Source organism: Engystomops pustulosus, chromosome 11 (assembly GCF_040894005.1).
Source record: "Engystomops pustulosus chromosome 11, aEngPut4.maternal, whole genome shotgun sequence".
Lineage (NCBI taxonomy): Eukaryota > Metazoa > Chordata > Amphibia > Anura > Leptodactylidae > Engystomops > Engystomops pustulosus.
The window spans coordinates 63,947,614-63,968,340 of record NC_092421.1 but is presented as its reverse complement, the minus strand read 5'-3'; the positions used below and the strand labels follow the sequence as shown (position 1 = coordinate 63,968,340).

At 41.6% G+C, this 20,727-nt stretch overlaps 1 protein-coding gene across 1 annotated transcript in view; it reads right to left on the bottom strand.

Moving 5' to 3' along the window:
• The window catches only part of AFAP1L2 (actin filament associated protein 1 like 2), a 75,923-nt gene continuing 55,196 nt past the window's right edge, over positions 1 to 20,727 (bottom strand). Inside the window, exons 10-19 of the mRNA XM_072131170.1 lie at positions 11,873 to 11,977; positions 11,424 to 11,635; positions 8,056 to 8,201; positions 7,394 to 7,502; positions 3,228 to 3,425; positions 2,647 to 2,761; positions 2,367 to 2,528; positions 1,336 to 1,526; positions 737 to 859; positions 1 to 530 (exon numbers count right to left, since the gene is read on the bottom strand). Of these exons, the coding sequence (XP_071987271.1) occupies positions 504 to 530; positions 737 to 859; positions 1,336 to 1,526; positions 2,367 to 2,528; positions 2,647 to 2,761; positions 3,228 to 3,425; positions 7,394 to 7,502; positions 8,056 to 8,201; positions 11,424 to 11,635; positions 11,873 to 11,977 (1,388 nt within the window). The 3' untranslated portion in view covers positions 1 to 503. The remainder of the gene's footprint in view (positions 531 to 736; positions 860 to 1,335; positions 1,527 to 2,366; positions 2,529 to 2,646; positions 2,762 to 3,227; positions 3,426 to 7,393; positions 7,503 to 8,055; positions 8,202 to 11,423; positions 11,636 to 11,872; positions 11,978 to 20,727) is intronic.

Sequence of the window (20,727 nt, the reverse complement as noted above, 5' to 3'; positions counted from 1 at the left end):
ATCACACATTTCAGGTTTATGTTTTATTCTCTGAATTATAAAATATTTTTCACTTTGTGCTTGACCCTTGTAGCCCCTCCGTGTATCTGATGGGGGGAGACGCCTCCTCGGCTGTGAGCCTCACATCTCATCGTACAAGATGTCCTGATTGTCGTCTTGCTGACAGTCTTCTCCGTAACACCCACACTATGTGTGACTCCTCCGCTATAAGGTTCGTGGCTTTGGCTCTTCTTCTCCAGCCCTGGTCATAGACTTCACTGCAGCAGTGAAGGAGTTAATTACTGATAATAGATTTATTAGTCCTGGGAAAGAGCCGCCATATGTCTGTAGGTATTCCGCTCCCTTCCCGCCTCCTGTAGGGTCCAGTATATTGTCCAGAAGTGGTGGCGCCCCACATGTAGGATCGGGGTGTCAGGCTCCGGGCCCTCTGTCCTGCGGGGGGGTAAGTCCTGACATCTGATAAATAGAATCAAGTCTCTATGTCCATACACCCGGTGAGGACTCTAGCTCGCTCCCTTCTTCTCCCACTCCTGAGAAAAACAGAAATGGGGAACCTGTCAGCAGGTGCAACCAAACAGACTGCAGCCAGTGTCCTCACACTGCTGTGCCCCATGCTCTCTGCAGCCAGTTATGGGTATTGGAGAGATGCATAATCACAGCAGTCTCTCAGAGCAGAGGGGGTGTGGAGCTGCACAGAGCACAGCAGTGTGAGGACACCCAGAACTCCTTGCTTTACCTTGGCTTTCTGCAGGACGCTGCCTTTGCCGGTGGTCATGATGGACATGGGGCGGCTCTTCAGGGCTATGGCGGCGTTCACAGGGGAGGGGTCCGGAATGTGGGTGGGGCTGCAGCTCTTCACCTGAATGTGGGATAGGAATATTGGGGGTCATACATACAATGTTCTTTTCTTTTATAATACAATGAATCAGTCTAGGATCTCTGCTTGCTGCCTGTCTGAGCTCTCTGCTTGCTCACAATCTTAGATCTATACAGAAAGCTGCTGAATTCTTCATCCTTTCTGCTTCTGAGAAAGCTGGGTGGCTGTGTTTAAAGGGGATGTAAAACCAGGCTGCTTTCATCCAAGAACAGCACCACACCTGACCATGGTTGGTGCTGGTATTGCAGCTATATAATGAATGGCGCTGAGATGCAGTACCAGGCATTACCACGGGCAGGCGTGACATTGTTTTTGTCGTAAAACATACAAGAACAGCGCCACACCTGACCCTGGTAATGCCTGGTACTGCGACTCAGCTCCATTCCACAGCTGTTGTAAAACATGGCGCCTTTCAAACTCTTTTGAGGTGCAGCCCTGATGCCCTGCAGAATACATACAGCGGGGGGGCTGTCCAGGTGTGGGGGCTCCACGGTGGTCCCCAGGGTGACGGGCCCCTGCTCGGCCTTTCTCAGGTTCTCCTTCACCTCCACGATGTGCAGCTCCAGGTCCACCCTCTGGCTCTCGCGCCTCTTACACTCCTCGTCTTTACTCTTCAGCTTCTCCTCCAAAGCAGGAAGAAGAGTCTTATCTGACAACAGAGAGAGAGAGACGCTGACAACCTACAGGTTATTGTTCTCTGGTATCAGCCACTGAGAGAGCGCAGATAATAGCTGCTGGCCTGGAGCATGTAGCAGCTGTGGGGGTGAGACCCCAGGTCATTAGTGAACCCTGTGGGTGATGTCCAGGACTGCAGCGCTGGTGCCCTCTGTGGGTGACATGGGGGCTGTGTACTAGTGCTATCCTCCCATGGGTGACATCAGGGTCTGTGGTACCCCTCCTCCCCCCATCCCCCGGTGGGTGACATCGGGGTCTGTGGTACACCTCCCCCTCCCTGTGGGTGACATGAGAGGTTGTGGCACTAGTGCTTGCAGTAGGTGACATCAAGGGTCACGACTCTAGTGCCCCTGTGGGTGACATCGGGGTCTGTGGCACTAGTGCCCCCTGTGACATCGGGGGTTGTGGCACTAGTAGTCGCTGTAGGTGACATCAGGGGTAGTGGCACTAGTGCTCGCTGTGGGTGACATCAGGGGTAGTGGCACTAGTGATCGCTGTGGGTGACATCAGGGGGTGGCACTAGTGCTCGCTGTAGGTGACATCAGGGGTAGTGGCACTAGTGATCGATGTGGGTGACATCAGGGGGTGGCACTAGTGCTCGCTGTAGGTGACATCAGGGGTAGTGGCACTAGTGCTCGCTGTGGGTGACATCAAGAGAAGTGGCACTAGTGCTCGTTGTAGGTGACATCAGGGGTAGTGGCACTAGTGCTGGCTGTGGGTGACAGCAGGGGTAGTGGCACTAGTGCTGGCTGTGGGTGACAGCAGGGGTCACGGCTCTAGTGTCCCCCGTGGGTGACATCAGTGACTGTAGTACCTGTGCAGGTGGCAATGCTTTCTTTTAGCTCCCGTCTCTCCTTGCGGAGTTGCGCCAGCTGCACCCGGATCTCCTCCCGCTCGTGCTCCAGCCTCTCCTTCACCTCGTTGTATTTCTTGGCCTCGGCCTCCGTCCGGTTCTTCCCCAGTTTGGTTTCAATGGCTGAAAAAGAAGAGAATAAATGAGGAACTGTCACCCTCCGTCCGCTGTCACAATGGTCCGTCCCCAGCCGCCCCAATACACGGGTTATACCATTTCTAGTGTGGGAAGGGGGACTCACCTGGACAGGACGGTCTGGTTTTCTCCATCTTGCTTTTCCCCAGATTCGGGCTGGACACGGCGCTAGGTGTCACCTGCGGATCTGAGATCACTTCTCTTGAATGGGTGTCTGTGTCCTGCAGAAATGTCCAGGGATCAGAGGGTTAATTATCAGAAGTAGCGGACAGAGACTCGGGGTGATGGCACATGTGGCGTTTTGAACGCGTTTTTAAGCAGTCCGTCAAAAAATGCATGCGTTTTTGACCAGTTTGAATTAAGATAATTGGTCAAACCTGTCAAAAACTGATGCGTTTTTTAACGGACTGTTTAAAAACGGGCCATAAATGTGTTCAAAACGCCACGTGTGCCATCACCCTAACCCTGGAAACTTTTGCCATGAGCCTCATGTTCCTATAAGAGAGTCCAATTCCCCCCAGATCATGGTAATCCCTACACCTGGGGTAGGGGTTTGGGTCGGATCAGTAAAAATGCAAAGGGTACCATCTGCAACATTTGAGTCCTGTGAGAACTACAACTCCCAGCATGCATCTGCAGGATGAGATACAGTAGTGCCCGATCCCATTCAGCAGATCTGTGACTCACCTCTGGTGCCGGACTCTGTGGTTCTGTGGAAGGCGCTGGTACTGGTTCTGTCTCCTTCTTGTTGGCCCTCTCGGGGGTTGGTGAGGGGGTGAGGCTTTTCCTCATTGCTGTCATGGTTGACCCATGCACAAAGGACCTTACAGGTTGCAGGTCCAGGTAGGCGTTCTCCTCAACAGGTCGCGGACCGGGATCTTCCTCCTGGGGGGACGATGCAGCCCAATCAAAGTCAAATACACAGGGGGACAAGTCACAGAGAACCTTCATATTGACAAAAGTGTTTACAATTGAGAATGTGTTTCCGTCCCCAAGTGCATTGTGGGTGTTTCCTTACACTGCTTTGCTCTGTGCTCTCTGCAGCCAGTGTTCTGTATTTTCCTTGTTGTTAGTAATAGCAGGACTGTGATGTATGGATTTATATTCCAGGACTGCAGCTTCTCCAAGTGCACTGGGTTCATGTCCTCACACTGCTGTGCTCTGTGCTCACTGCACCCTGCACTTGAGAGATGTGTAATCAGACTATTGTATATGTTAGTACCAGCAGGACTGTGGAATATGGATTTACAGTCATGGCGATAAAGTTTTGAGTGATACAAATGTTAATTTTTACAAAGTCTACTGCATCAGGTTGTATAATGGAAATTTGCATATACTCCAGAATGTTATAAAGAGTGATCAGATTAACAGCAATTAATTGCAAAGTCAATATTTGCCTAGAAAATTGACTTTTTCCCCCAAAACACATTTCAACTTCATTGCAGGCGCCTTAAAAGGAGCAGCTAACATGGTTTCAGTGATTGATCTCCAGCCCTGTCCTTATCACCAACCACAACTGTGTCATGATTAAGTAAGAATCACACCACTGGACACTTTAAAAGGAGGCTGGTGCTTGGCATCATTGTTTCTCTTCTGTTAACCATGGTTATCTCTAAAGAAACACGTTCAGTCATCATTGCACTGCACAAAACTGGCCTAACAGGGAAGAGTATCGCAGCTAGAAAGATTGCACCTCGGTCACCAATCTATCGCATCATCAAGGAATTCAAGGAGAGAGGTTCCATTGTTGCCAAAAAGGCTCCAGGGCGCCCTAGAAGGACCAGCAAGTGCCAGGACCATCTCTTCAAAGTGTTTCAGCTTGGGGATGGGGCTCCCAGCAGCGCAGAGCTTGCTCAGGAATGGCATCAGGCAGGTGTGAGGCATCTGCACGCACTGTGAGACTGCGGAGACTCTTGGAGCAAGGCCTGGTGTCCAGGAGGGCAACAAAGAAGCCACTTCTCTCCAGAAAAAACATCAGGGACAGACTGATATCCTGCAGGAGGTACAGGGAGTGGACTGCTGAGGACTGGGGTAATGTCATGTTCTCTGATAAATCCCCTTTCCGATTGTTTGGAACATCTGGAAAACAGCTTGTTCAGAGAAGACAAGGTGAGTGATACCACCAGTCTTGTCTCATGTCACCTGTAAAGCCTCCTGCAACCATTCATGTGTGGGGCGGCTTCTCAGCCAAGGGAATCGGCTCTCTCACAGTCTTGCCTAAAAACACATCTATGAATAAAGCATGGTACCAGAATGTCCTCCAAGAGCAACTTCTCCCAACCGTCCAGGAGCAGTTTGGTGATCAGCAATGCCTTCTCCTGCATGATGGAGCACCTTGCCATAAAGCAAAGGTGATAACTAAATGGCTCAGGGAACAAAACATGGATATTTTGGGTTCATGGCCTGGAAACTCCCCAGATCTTAATCCCATTGAGAACTTGTGGTCAATCATCAAGAGACGGGTGGACAAACAAAAACCAACAAATTGTGACAAGATGCAGCAGTGATTGTGCAGGAATGGACGGCTATCAGTCAGGATTTGGTGCAGGAGGTGAGTGAGAGCTGCCAGGGAGAATTGCAGAGGTCCTGAAGAAGAAGGGGCAACACTGCAAATACTGACTTGCTGCAGTAACTCATTGTAACTGCCAATAAAAGCTTCTGTTACTCATAATATGATTGCACTTGTATTTCTGTATGTGATAAAAACATCTGACAAACCAGAGGGCAACAGATCATGTGACAATATAATATTTGTGTCATTCTCAAAACTTTTGGCCATGACTGTAGATTCCAGAATCCTCTTTGAACATCGTACAGAAAACCACCGACTGATTCCGAGGCAGAGATTGAACTGCAATGTGTGAACTGGCCCAAGCACTTATTATCTCATCAATCAAATTCAACCAATCACCTCCACACCTTGGGGCTATCTGTCCCTCTCAGTTTGGTTCTGGTTCTCAGAATGTATCCGATGTATACAACCTCATCTTGGATTCAGTTCATTATTGTTTGGGGTCAGGCCTGGAGCGGAGGAAATCCTCAGGATTGTAGGAAGGATCAGTGAGATGACTCCTGGACTCTCCCTCATTAAAGGGATGGGTGGAATGTTCCAGGGAACCAGCCAATCACTCGGACTGCATCTCACCAGGTGATCACAAAGTTACAACATATTCAAATGAGCAGTGTGAATACACGATTTCCCTCCTAGGGCAGCAGGGTGTTCACTCTTTCAGGGCTCTAGTGTTACTGCTGACGGCGCGCTCTCCTGAGAGACATCATCCTGGACGTGTAGGACTGACCCCTCCTCCACGTCCTCACACGTCACTTTCTGTTTTTTTCTGTCCGGATCCTTGTCCTGCAGTTTTCTTTCTTGTCTTATTTGTGAACAGATTCTTATTTTTTTCACTTTTCTATAAGCTTCAATTTTCCACTTTTCATTTGGATATTTCTGGGTCCGATGTGACTGGAGGCAGGAGGTTCTAGGGGGCGCCAGAGCAGCAGCAGAGAATTGTGGGATATGTAGTATTAGTGCTGGATGTGCCCTCTCCTATAATCTCTGTTATATATGGTGGAATCTGCCATGCAGGACTATTGGAGTATCACCCCCATCATCCACCAATAGTTAATCCATCTCACATTACAGTAGTGAATACAATCTATTACTCTCTGTTATCAGCCATTTCATCCAGTGGAGAGGAGACTGTAATGTTGTACTGATCCTCTGGGTGGTGCTCTGCGTTCTCCCTTCAGTCCTGATGATGTTATAGTCAGTAGTGCAAATGTTTTTTATACCCTGTGGTGGAGCAGAGGGTTTGGGTTTGGGTTCCGCCTCTGCTGGTTCTGGGTTCTAGTCCTGTGTCAGCAGCTCTAATCCCACTTGTCTGCAGGACACTAAGAGAAAAATCTGGAGGACAGGATGTTGTTGTGGGAGGGCCTTGGGGGATATTTTAGTGCATGTGGGACTTAGTACTTTTATATATAATAATTGCCCCAGGGGGCAATTATTATACAGCACAGTCACATTGGCTTCAGCATAGACACAACCACAGTCCAGCACACAAAAAGTTAATGTGCAGGACATGTAGGGATTTGGTGACCTGTCCAGGGTCACCAGGAGCAGGATCTGAACCCACAACCTGTGGAAACCTCTAGTAGAGCCAGAGCACTAACCGGGTGAGCCAACTCCTCAATCCAAGGAACAGAGAAGTGATCTGAGATTAGAGGATGAAAACTTGTGCCTTGTGTGGCCCACAAGAACCTTCTACAGAGTTCCTGCTTATCCAGGATGTAGTGGCTCCGAGGAGAAGGAGAAAGAGGAGTGGACCACCAGGCCCAGGATCAAGACCCCCTGTGTTATGTGATGGAATTTTTTTTAATTTAAGGGGAGGTTCAGTGGTTAGCATTACAGCCTTGCAGTGCTGGGGACCTGGGTTCATGTCCGAGGGTCATCTGCAAAGAGTTTGTATGTTCTTTTTGTAATTGCGTGGGTTTCCTCCAGGTCCTCTGGTTTCCTCCCACACTCCAAAACATACTGGTAGGTTGATTAGATTGTGAGCCCCATTGGGGACAGGGATCGATCTGGGAAGCTCTGTGCAGCGCTGCGGAATCTTTGTGCACTATATAAATAATGGTTTTATTATTTATTAGGAGGTTCTGCAGGAGTGGATGGCCGTGCCGGGAGGTTCTGGATGAATGAGTGGACGACTGTTCCGGGAGGCTCTGGATGAGGGGTAGACGGCCGTGCCGGGAGGTTCTGGATGAATGAGCGGACGGTTGTGTCCCAGGAGGTTCTGGATTACTGGAGGTGGACAGGATGATCCATGATAATGAGCTTGGCAGTTCTGGTCACTTACCACCATGTCTGACACATCCACATCATCGTACAGGTCGTCCTGCTGACTCCTCCCATCCCGCGGATTGTCAATGTACGTGTTCGGCTCTGAGTATTTCCTCTGCATCAGGCTGAAAAAAGAAGAGAGATTATAGAAGAGAATATGGAGGCAGCGCTTATGTCATTACCGCGGTTACACTACAGGAAAATATGTAATACAGCAGTATTATATATTATATGTGCACAATAGAGCGGTATCGCATATACGCACTATAAAGTACTATTACATAATACTGCTCTATGGTGCACATATATAATACAGCTCTGTGGTTGACACATGTAATACCGCAATATAGTGCTCTCATATGTGTACTATAGAGCAGTAATATACATATAGTGGTATTATCTATGTTCTCTATAGGGTGCACTGTATGACGGTGTGGAGTGTGAGCCATATCACATGATTAGAAATGAACTATATGGAAATAATATTGTCATATAGTTCACATATAATAAGTACAAAATATACAGTATGGAGATTACTTGGTGGTGTCATGTGTGGACTATATGGCAGTACAATATGCACAGTTTCAGGGGAGAATGCACCATATGGCGGATTGGGTTTAGGTGGAGCTCTGCTTGTGGCCCAGGGATGAGCACTCCTGATGGCGGTGTCACACTCACAACAAGGAGTTCTTGGCGGCGCTCACGATACAGGACACACGCTCAGCGTCTACGTAGTCGTAGCTGAATTCTTCTGGATCCGTCTTGGATCCCGACTCTGACAGGAGAAGCCCCAACCAGTGACCCATGTCCTCCGAGGACTTCGCCTGTCACATAGATAAACAGCGTCACAGAGAGGATGTACATACACAGCATCTCCACTAGAGGGAGACATGTTACCGGACAGTATTATAGTAGTTATATTCTTGTACATAGGGGGCAGTATTATAGTAATTATATTCTTGTACATAGGAGGCAGTATTATAGTTGTTATATTCCTGTACATAGGTGGCAGTATTATAGTAGTTATATTCTTGTACATAGGGGGCAGTATTATGGTAGTTATATTCTAGTACATAGGGGGCAGTATTATAGTAGTTATATTCTTGTACATAGGGGGAAGTATTATAGTAGTTATATTATTGTACATAGGGGGCAGTATTATAGTAGTTATATTCTTGTACATAGGAGGCAGTATTATAGTAGTTATATTCTTGTACATAGAGAGCAGTATTATAGTAGTTATATTCCTGTACATAGGGGCAGTATTATAGTAGTTATATTCTTGTACATAGGGGGCAGTATTATAGTAGTTATATTCTTGTACATAGGAGGCAGTATTATAGTAGTTATATTCTTGTACATAGGGGGAAGTATTATAGTAGTTATATTCCTGTACATAGGGGGCAGTATTATAGTAGTTATATTCTTGTACATATGGGGCAGTATTATAGTAGTTATATTCTTGTACATATGGGGCAGTATTATAGTAGTTATATTCTTGTACATAGGAGGCAGTATTATAGTAGTTATATTCTTGTACATAGGGGGAAGTATTATAGTAGTTATATTCCTGTACATAGGGGGCTGTATTATAGTAGTTATATTCTTGTACATAGGGGGCAGTATTATAGTAGTTATATTCTTGTACATAGGGAGCAGTATTATAGTAGTTATATTCTTGTACACAGATGGCAGTATTATAGAAGTTATATTCTTGCACATAGGGGGCGGTATTATAGTAGTTATATTCTTGTACATAGGGGGCAGTATTATAGTAGTTATATTCTTGTACATAGGGGGCAGTATTATAGTAGTTATATTCTTGTACATAGGGGGCAGTATTATAGTAGTTATAGTCTTGTACAAAGGGGGCAGTATTATAGTAGTTATATTCTTGTACATAGGGGGCAGTATTATAGTAGTTATATTCTTGTACATAGGGGGCAGTATTATAGTAGTTATATTCTTGTACAAAGGGGGCAGTATTATGGTAGTTATATTCTAGTACATAGGGGGCAGTATTATAGTAGTTATATTCTTGTACATAGGAGGCAGTATTATAGTAGTTATATTCCTGTACATAGGGGGCAGTATTATAGTAGGTATAGTCTTGTACATAGGGGGCAGTATTATAGTAGTTATATTCCTGTACATAGGGGGCAGTATTATAGTAGTTATAGTCTTGTACATAGGGGGCAGTATTATAGTAGTTATATTCCTGTACATAGGGGGCAGTATTATAGTAGTTATATTCTTGTACATAGGGGGAAGTATTATAGTAGTTATATTCTTGTACACAGATGGCAGTATTATAGAAGTTACATTCTTGCACATAGGGGGCGGTATTATAGTAGTTATATTCTTGTACATAGGGGGCAGTATTATAGTAGTTATATTCCTGTACATAGGGGGTAGTATTATAGTAGTTATATTGCTGTACATAGGGGGCAGTATTATAGTAGTTATATTCTTGTACATAGGGGGCAGTATTATAGTAGTTATATTCTTGTACATAGGGGGCAGTATTATAGTAGTTATATTCTTGTACATAGGGGGCAGTATTATAGTAGTTATATTCTTGTACATAGGGGCAGTATTATAGTAGTTATATTCTTGTACATAGGGGCAGTATTATAGTAGTTATATTCTTGTACATAGGGAGCAGTATTATAGTAGTTATATTCTTGTACACAGATGGCAGTATTATAGAAGTTATATTCTTGCACATAGGGGGCGGTATTATAGTAGTTATATTCTTGTAGATAGGGGGCAGTATTATAGTAGTTATATTCTTGTACATAGGGGGCAGTATTATAGTAGTTATATTCTTGTACATAGGGAGCAGTATTATAGTAGTTATATTCTTGTACATAGGGGGCAGTATTATAGTAGTTATAGTCTTGTACAAAGGGGGCAGTATTATAGTAGTTATATTCTTGTACATAGGGGGCAGTATTATAGTAGTTATATTCTTGTACATAGGGGGCAGTATTATAGTAGTTATATTCTTGTACAAAGGGGGCAGTATTATGGTAGTTATATTCTAGTACATAGGGGGCAGTATTATAGTAGTTATATTCTTGTACATAGGAGGCAGTATTATAGTAGTTATATTCCTGTACATAGGGGGCAGTATTATAGTAGTTATAGTCTTGTACATAGGGGGCAGTATTATAGTAGTTATATTCCTGTACATAGGGGGCAGTATTATAGTAGTTATATTCTTGTACATAGGGGGAAGTATTATAGTAGTTATATTCTTGTACACAGATGGCGGTATTATAGAAGTTACATTCTTGCACATAGGGGGCGGTATTATAGTAGTTATATTCTTGTACATAGGGGGCAGTATTATAGTAGTTATATTCTTGCACATAGGGGGCAGTATTATAGTAGTTATATTCTTGTACATAGGGGGCAGGATTATAGTAGTTATATTCTTGCACATAGGGGGCAGGATTATAGTAGTTATATTCTTGCACATAGGGGGCAGTATTATAGTAGTTATATTCTTGCACATAGGGGGCAGTATTATAGTAGTTATATTCTTGTACATAGGGGTCAGTATTATAGTAGTTATATTCTTGTACATAGGGGGCAGGATTATAGTAGTTATATTCTTGTACATAGGGGGCAGTATTATAGTAGTTATATTCTTGTACATAGGGGGCAGTATTATAGTAGTTATATTCTTGTACATAGGGGGCAGTATTATAGTAGTTATATTCTTGTACATAGGGGCAGTATTATAGTAGTTATATTCTTGCACATAGGGGGCAGTATTATAGTAGTTATAGTCTTGTACATAGGGGGCGGTATTATAGTAGTTATATTCTTGTACATAGGGGGCAGTATTATAGTAGTTATAGTCTTGTACATAGGGGGCGGTATTATAGTAGTTATATTCTTGCACATAGGGGGCAGTATTATAGTAGTTATATTCTTGTACATAGGGGACAGTATTATAGTAGTTATATTCTTGTACATAGGGGGCAGTATTATAGTAGTTATATTCTTGTACATAGGGGCAGTATATAGAGCATTACCTCTAGTGTGGCCAGCTCCTCCCCGTTATGTAGGATGCGGAAGGAGTAGAGGTGGTCCGGGGTGGGCTGGGGGGTGACGTCGCAGCCTATGAGGGACACTGGATGTGTGGCAGCCTTGTTCTTGTTCCTGTCCTGGTAGAAGTGCAGATGTCCGTCCTTCACACAGCAATATCTGGATTTCCACTGACTGTTTATTAGGACGTTCAGATAATCTGCAGGGAGAGATGATGGTGACATCTTGGATATTACTGCCCCCTACAGGGAGAACCTTCCCCTCTCCTGGAGGGTAATGTAAGGCTGTGCTACATATAGGTAACATTGTGTATCCGGTAACCATAATGTCATGTGAGGATACGAGGGGCACATGTGACTATTCATGTATCCCCCCACAATGTTACAGATCATGACTATAACCCCCCCTGTCCTCTCCTGCAGGGGGCAGCACATACTGCAGGTCTCCAGGGTCTTCTCGGGACTCTCCATGGAAGCCGACTTCTTCCTCCCCAGATTCATCAGGTTGCTGAGTTTCAGACCAGATGGTCCTTTCTTCTTCACTGGGAGAAAGTGGAGAGATAAGCAGTGCCATGAGGGTCTGCCTGATGATGGGGGGCGCCGCATGTCCCCCCAGCCCCGCATAACCCATTGTACTGTATGTCTAGTATCATACAATGGAGTACAAGCAGAAAGTCTGGATGTCTTCAGTTTCAGTGGACCCCGGGATTACCGAGGGGCGGCACAGGGTCTTCCCGGATCACAGGAGAGAAGCTGCTTCCTATTCCTGCTCCATAATCACCCACAGAAACATCTCCACACAAAGAGTCATTGTGCGACCGGACAGAAGCCTCCAGCAGCCTCAATCATCGTCCGGACAAAGGAGCAGTCACTGGAACCAGAGGAGGCGCCCCCAAAACATCCCCTCACAATCCTGCTCCAGGCCGAGAGTAATCCTAACATACGGACCCCACATAGTATCACTTCTCTTGTGTATATATATATATATATATATATATATATATATATATATATATATATATAGATAGACAGTGCACAGTACCACTTCTCCTGTATATATATATATGGACAGTGCACAGTACTACATCTCCTGTATATATATATGGACAGTGCACAGTACTACTTCTCCTGTGTATATATATGGACAGTACACAGTACTACTTCTCCTGTATATATGGACAGTGCACAGTACTACTTCTGTATGTATATGTACAGTGCACAGTACTACTTCTCCTGTGTATATATATATGGACAGTGCACAGTACTACTTCTCCTGTATATATATATGGACAGTGCACAGTACTACTTCTCCTGTGTATATATATGGACAGTACACAGTACTACTTCTCCTGTATATATATGTACAGTGCACAGTACTACTTCTCCTGTATATATATGTACAGTGCACAGTACTACTTCTCCTGTATATATATATGGACTGTGCACAGTACTACTTCTCCTGTATAATATATATGTACAGTGCACAGTACCACATCTCCTGTATATATATATGGACAGTGCACAGTACTACTTCTCCTGTGTATATATATGGACAGTACACAGTACTACTTCTCCTGTATATATATGTACAGTGCACAGTACTACTTCTCCTGTATATATATGGACAGAGCACAGTACTACTTCTCCTATATATATATGGACTGTGCACAGTACTACTTCTCCTATATATATATGGACAGTGCACAGTACTACTTCTCCTGTATATATATGGACAGTGCACAGTACTACTTCTCCTGTATATATATGTATAGTGCACAGTACTACTTCTCCTGTATATATATGGACAGAGCACAGTACTACTTCTCCTATATATATATGTACAGTGCACAGTACTACTTCTCCTGTATATTTATGGACAGTGCACAGTACTACTTCTCCTATATATATATGGACAGTGCACAGTACTACTTCTCCTGTATATATATATGGACAGTGCACAGTACTACTTCTCCTGTATATATATGTACAGTGCACAGTACTACTTCTCCTGTATATATATATGGACAGTGCACAGTACTACTTCTCCTGTATATATATATGGACAGAGCACAGTACTACTTCTCCTATATATATATGGACTGTGCACAGTACTACTTCTCCTGTATATATATGGACAGTGCACAGTACTACTTCTCCTGTATATATATGTATAGTGCACAGTACTACTTCTCCTGTATATATATATATATATATATATATATATATATATATATATATATATATATGTACAGTGCACAGTACTATTTCTCCTGTATATATATGGACAGTGCACAGTACTACTTCTCCTGTATATATATATGTACAGTGCACAGTACTACTTCTCCTGTATATATATATGTACAGTGCACAGTACTATTTCTCCTGTATATATATGGACAGTGCACAGTACTACTTCTCCTGTATATATATATGGACAGTGCACAGTACTACTTCTCCTATATATATATGGACAGTGCACAGTACTACTTCTCCTGTATATAAATGGACATTGCACAGTACCACTTCTCCTGTATATATATGGACAGTGCACAGTACTACTTCTCCTGTATATATATGTACAGTGCACAGTACTACTTCTCCTGTATATATATATGGACAGTGCACAGTACTACTTCTCCTGTATATATATGGACAGTGCACAGTACTACTTCTCCTATATATATATGGACAGTGCACAGTACTACTTCTCCTGTATATATATATATGGACAGTGCACAGTACTACTTCTCCTGTATATATATATATGGACAGTGCACAGTACTACTTCTCCTGTATATATATATATGGACAGTGCACAGTACTACTTCTCCTGTATATATATATGGACAGTGCACAGTACTACTTCTCCTATATATATGTGGACAGTGCACAGTACTACTTCTCCTGTATATATATATGGACAGTGCACAGTACTACTTCTCCTGTATATATATATGGACAGTGCACAGTACTACTTCTCCGGTATATATATGGACAGTGCACAGTACTACTTCTCGTGTATATATATATGGACAATGCACAGTACTACTTCTCCTGTATATATATATGGACAGTGCACAGTACTACTTCTCCTGTATAATATATATGTACAGTGCACAGTACTACTTCTCCTGTATATATATGGACAGTGCACAGTACTACTTCACCTGTATATATGTATATATGGACAGTGCACAGTACTACTTCTCCTGTATATATATATGTATAGTGCACAGTACTACTTCTCCTGTATATATATGGACAGTGCACAGTACTACTTCTCCTGTATATATGTATATATGGACAGTGCACAGTACTACTTCTCCTGTATATATGTATATATGGACAGTGCACAGTACTACTTCTCCTGTATATATATGGACAGTGCACAGTACTACTTCTCCTGTATATATGTATATATGGACAGTGCACAGTACTACTTCTCCTGTATATATATATGTATAGTGCACAGTACTACTTCTCCTGTATATATATGGACAGTGCACAGTACTACTTCTCCTGTATATATATGGACAGTGCACAGTACTACATCTCCTGTATATATATGGACAGTGCACAGTACTACTTCTCCTGTATATATGTATATATGGACAGTGCACAGTACTACTTCTCCTGTATATATATATATATATGTATAGTGCACAGTACTACTTCTCCTGTATATATATGGACAGTGCACAGTACTACTTCTCCTGTATATATGTATATATGGACAGTGCACAGTACTACTTCTCCTGTATATATATGGACAGTGCACAGTACTACTTCTCCTGTATATATATGGACAGTGCACGGTACTACTTCTCCTGTATATATATATGTATAGTGCACAGTACTACTTCTCCTGTATATATATGGACAGTGCACAGTACTACTTCTCCTGTATATATATATGGACAGTGCACAGTACTACTTCTCCTGTATATATATGTACAGTGCACAGTACTACTTCTCCTGTATATATATATATGGACAGTGCACAGTACTACTTCTCCTGTATATATATATATGGACAGTGCACAGTACTACTTCTCCTGTATATATATATGGACAGTGCACAGTACTACTTCTCCGGTATATATATGGACAGTGCACAGTACTACTTCTCAGGTATATATATATATATGGACAATGCACAGTACTACTTCTCCTGTATATATATGGACAGTGCACAGTACTACTTCTCCTGTATAATATATATGTACAGTGCACAGTACTACTTCTCCTGTATAATATATATGTACAGTGCACAGTACCACTTCTCCTGTATATATATGGACAGTGCACAGTACTACTTCTCCTGTATATATGTATATATGGACAGTGCACAGTACTACTTCTCCTGTATATATATATGTATAGTGCACAGTACTACTTCTCCTGTATATATATGGACAGTGCACAGTACTACTTCTCCTGTATATATGTATATATGGACAGTGCACAGTACTACTTCTCCTGTATATATATATATATATGTATAGTGCACAGTACTACTTCTCCTGTATATATATATGGACAGTGCACAGTACTACTTCTCCTGTATATATATGGACAGTGCACAGTACTACATCTCCTGTATATATATGGACAGTGCACAGTACTACTTCTCCTGTATATATGTATATATGGACAGTGCACAGTACTACTTCTGTATATATATGGACAGTGCACAGTACTACTTCTCCTGTATATATATGGACAGTGCACAGTACTACTTCCTCTGTATATATATGCACAGTGCACAGTACTACTTCTCCTGTATATATATATGTATAGTGCACAGTACTACTTCTCCTGTATATATATGGACAGTGCACAGTACTACTTCTCCTGTATATATGTATATATGGACAGTGCACAGTACTACTTCTCCTGTATATATATATATGTATAGTGCACAGTACTACTTCTCCTGTATATATATGGACAGTGCACAGTACCACTTCTCCTGTATATATATGTACAGTGCACAGTACTACTTCTCCTGTATATATATATGGACAGTGCACAGTACTACTTCTCCTATATATATATGGACAGTGCACAGTACTACTTCTCCTGTATATATATATATGGACAGTGCACAGTACTACTTCTCCTGTATATATATATGGACAGTGCACAGTACTACTTCTCCTATATATATATGGACAGTGCACAGTACTACTTCTCCTGTATATATATATGGACAGTGCACAGTACTACTTCTCCTGTATATATATATATGGACAGTGCACAGTACTACTTCTCCGGTATATATATGGACAGTGCACAGTACTACTTCTCATGTATATATATATGGACAATGCACAGTACTACTTCTCCTGTATATATATATGGACTGTGCACAGTACTACTTCTCCTGTATAATATATATGTACAGTGCACAGTACCACTTCTCCTGTATATATATGGACAGTGCACAGTACTACTTCTCCTGTATATATGTATATATGGACAGTGCACAGTACTACTTCTCCTGTATATATATATGTATAGTGCACAGTACTGCTTCTCCTGTATATATATGGACAGTGCACAGTACTACTTCTCCTGTATATATGTATATATGGACAGTGCACAGTACTACTTCTCCTGTATATATATATGTATAGTGCACAGTACTACTTCTCCTGTATATATATGGACAGTGCACAGTACTACTTCTCCTGTATATATATGGACAGTGCACAGTACTACATCTCCTGTATATATATGGACAGTGCACAGTACTACTTCTCCTGTATATATGTATATATGGACAGTGCACAGTACTACTTCTCCTGTATATATATATGTATAGTGCACAGTACTACTTCTCCTGTATATATATGGACAGTGCACAGTACTACTTCTCCTGTATATATATATATATGTATAGTGCACAGTACTACTTCTCCTGTATATATATGGACAGTGCACAGTACTACTTCTCCTGTATATATATGGACAGTGCACAGTACTACTTCTCCTGTATATATATGGACAGTGCACAGTACTACTTCTCCTGTATATATATATATATACAGTGCACAGTACTACTTCTCCTGTATATATATATATATATATGGACAGTGCACAGTACTACTTCTCCTATATATATGTACAGTGCACAGTACTACTTCTCCTGTATATAAATGGACAGTGCACAGTACTACTTCTCCTGTATATATATGGGCAGTGCACAGTACTACTTCTCCTGTATATATATGTACAGTGCACAGTACTACTTCTCCTGTATATATATGGACAGTGCACAGTACTACTTCTCCTGTATATATGTATATATGGACAGTGCACAGTACTACTTCTCCTGTATATATATATGTATAGTGCACAGTACTACTTCTCCTGTATATATATGGACAGTGCACAGTACTACTTCTCCTGTATATATGTATATATGGACAGTGCACAGTACTACTTCTCCTGTATATATATATATGTATAGTGCACAGTACTACTTCTCCTGTATATATATGGACAGTGCACAGTACCACTTCTCCTGTATATATATGTACAGTGCACAGTACTACTTCTCCTGTATATATATATGGACAGTGCACAGTACTACTTCTCCTATATATATATGGACAGTGCACAGTACTACTTCTCCTGTATATATATATATGGACAGTGCACAGTACTACTTCTCCTGTATATATATATGGACAGTGCACAGTACTACTTCTCCTATATATATATGGACAGTGCACAGTACTACTTCTCCTGTATATATATATGGACAGTGCACAGTACTACTTCTCCTGTATATATATATGGACAGTGCACAGTACTACTTCTCCGGTATATATATGGACAGTGCACAGTACTACTTCTCATGTATATATATATGGACAATGCACAGTACTACTTCTCCTGTATATATATATGGACTGTGCACAGTACTACTTCTCCTGTATAATATATATGTACAGTGCACAGTACCACTTCTCCTGTATATATATGGACAGTGCACAGTACTACTTCTCCTGTATATATGTATATATGGACAGTGCACAGTACTACTTCTCCTGTATATATATATGTATAGTGCACAGTACTGCTTCTCCTGTATATATATGGACAGTGCACAGTACTACTTCTCCTGTATATATATGGACAGTGCACAGTACTACATCTCCTGTATATATATGGACAGTGCACAGTACTACTTCTCCTGTATATATGTATATATGGACAGTGCACAGTACTACTTCTCCTGTATATATATATGTATAGTGCACAGTACTACTTCTCCTGTATATATATGGACAGTGCACAGTACTACTTCTCCTGTATATATATATGGACAGTGCACAGTACTACTTCTCCTATATATATATGGACAGTGCACAGTACTACTTCTCCTGTATATATATATATGGACAGTGCACAGTACTACTTCTCCTGTATATATATATGGACAGTGCACAGTACTACTTCTCCTGTATATATATATGGACAGTGCACAGTACTACTTCTCCTGTATATATATGGACAGTGCACAGTACTACTTCTCCTGTATATATATGGACAGTGCACAGTACTACATCTCCTGTATATATATGGACAGTGCACAGTACTACATCTCCTGTATATATATGGACAGTGCACAGTACTACTTCTCCTGTATATATGTATATATGGACAGTGCACAGTACTACTTCTCCTGTATATATATATGTATAGTGCACAGTACTACTTCTCCTGTATATATATGGACAGTGCACAGTACTACTTCTCCTGTATATATATATGGACAGTGCACAGTACTACTTCTCCTATATATATATGGACAGTGCACAGTACTACTTCTCCTGTATATATATATATGGACAGTGCACAGTACTACTTCTCCTGTATATATATATGGACAGTGCACAGTACTACTTCTCCTATATATATATGGACAGTGCACAGTACTACTTCTCCTGTATATATATATGGACAGTGCACAGTACTACTTCTCCTGTATATATATATGGACAGTGCACAGTACTACTTCTCATGTATATATATATGGACAATGCACAGTACTACTTCTCCTGTATATATATATGGACTGTGCACAGTACTACTTCTCCTGTATAATATATATGTACAGTGCACAGTACCACTTCTCCTGTATATATATGGACAGTGCACAGTACTACTTCTCCTGTATATATGTATATATGGACAGTGCACAGTACTACTTCTCCTGTATATATATATGTATAGTGCACAGTACTGCTTCTCCTGTATATATATGGACAGTGCACAGTACTACTTCTCCTGTATATATGTATATATGGACAGTGCACAGTACTACTTCTCCTGTATATATATATGTATAGTGCACAGTACTACTTCTCCTGTATATATATGGACAGTGCACAGTACTACTTCTCCTGTATATATATGGACAGTGCACAGTACTACATCTCCTGTATATATATGGACAGTGCACAGTACTACTTCTCCTGTATATATGTATATATGGACAGTGCACAGTACTACTTCTCCTGTATATATATATGTATAGTGCACAGTACTACTTCTCCTGTATATATATGGACAGTGCACAGTACTACTTCTCCTGTATATATATATATGTATAGTGCACAGTACTACTTCTCCTGTATATATATGGACAGTGCACAGTACTACTTCTCCTGTATATATATGGACAGTGCACAGTACTACTTCTCCTGTATATATATGGACAGTGCACAGTACTACTTCTCCTGTATATATATATATGGACAGTGCACAGTACTACTTCTCCTGTATATATATGGACAGTGCACAGTACTACTTCTCCTGTATATATATGGACAGTGCACAGTACTACTTCTCCTGTATATATATATATACAGTGCACAGTACTACTTCTCCTGTATATATATATATATATATGGACAGTGCACAGTACTACTTCTCCTGTATATATATGGACTGTGCACAGTACTACTTCTCCTGTATATATATATATATGTACAGTGCACAGTACTACTTCTCCTGTATATATATGGGCAGTGCACAGTACTACTTCTCCTGTATATATATGTACAGTGCACAGTACTACTTCTCCTGTATATATATGGACAGTGCACAGTACTACTTCTCCTGTATATATATATGGACAGTGCACAGTACTACTTCTCCTGTATATAAATGGACAGTGCACAGTACTACTTCTCCTGTATATATATATGGACAGTGCACAGTACTACATCTCCTGTATATATATGGACAGTGCACAGTACTACTTCTCCTGTATATA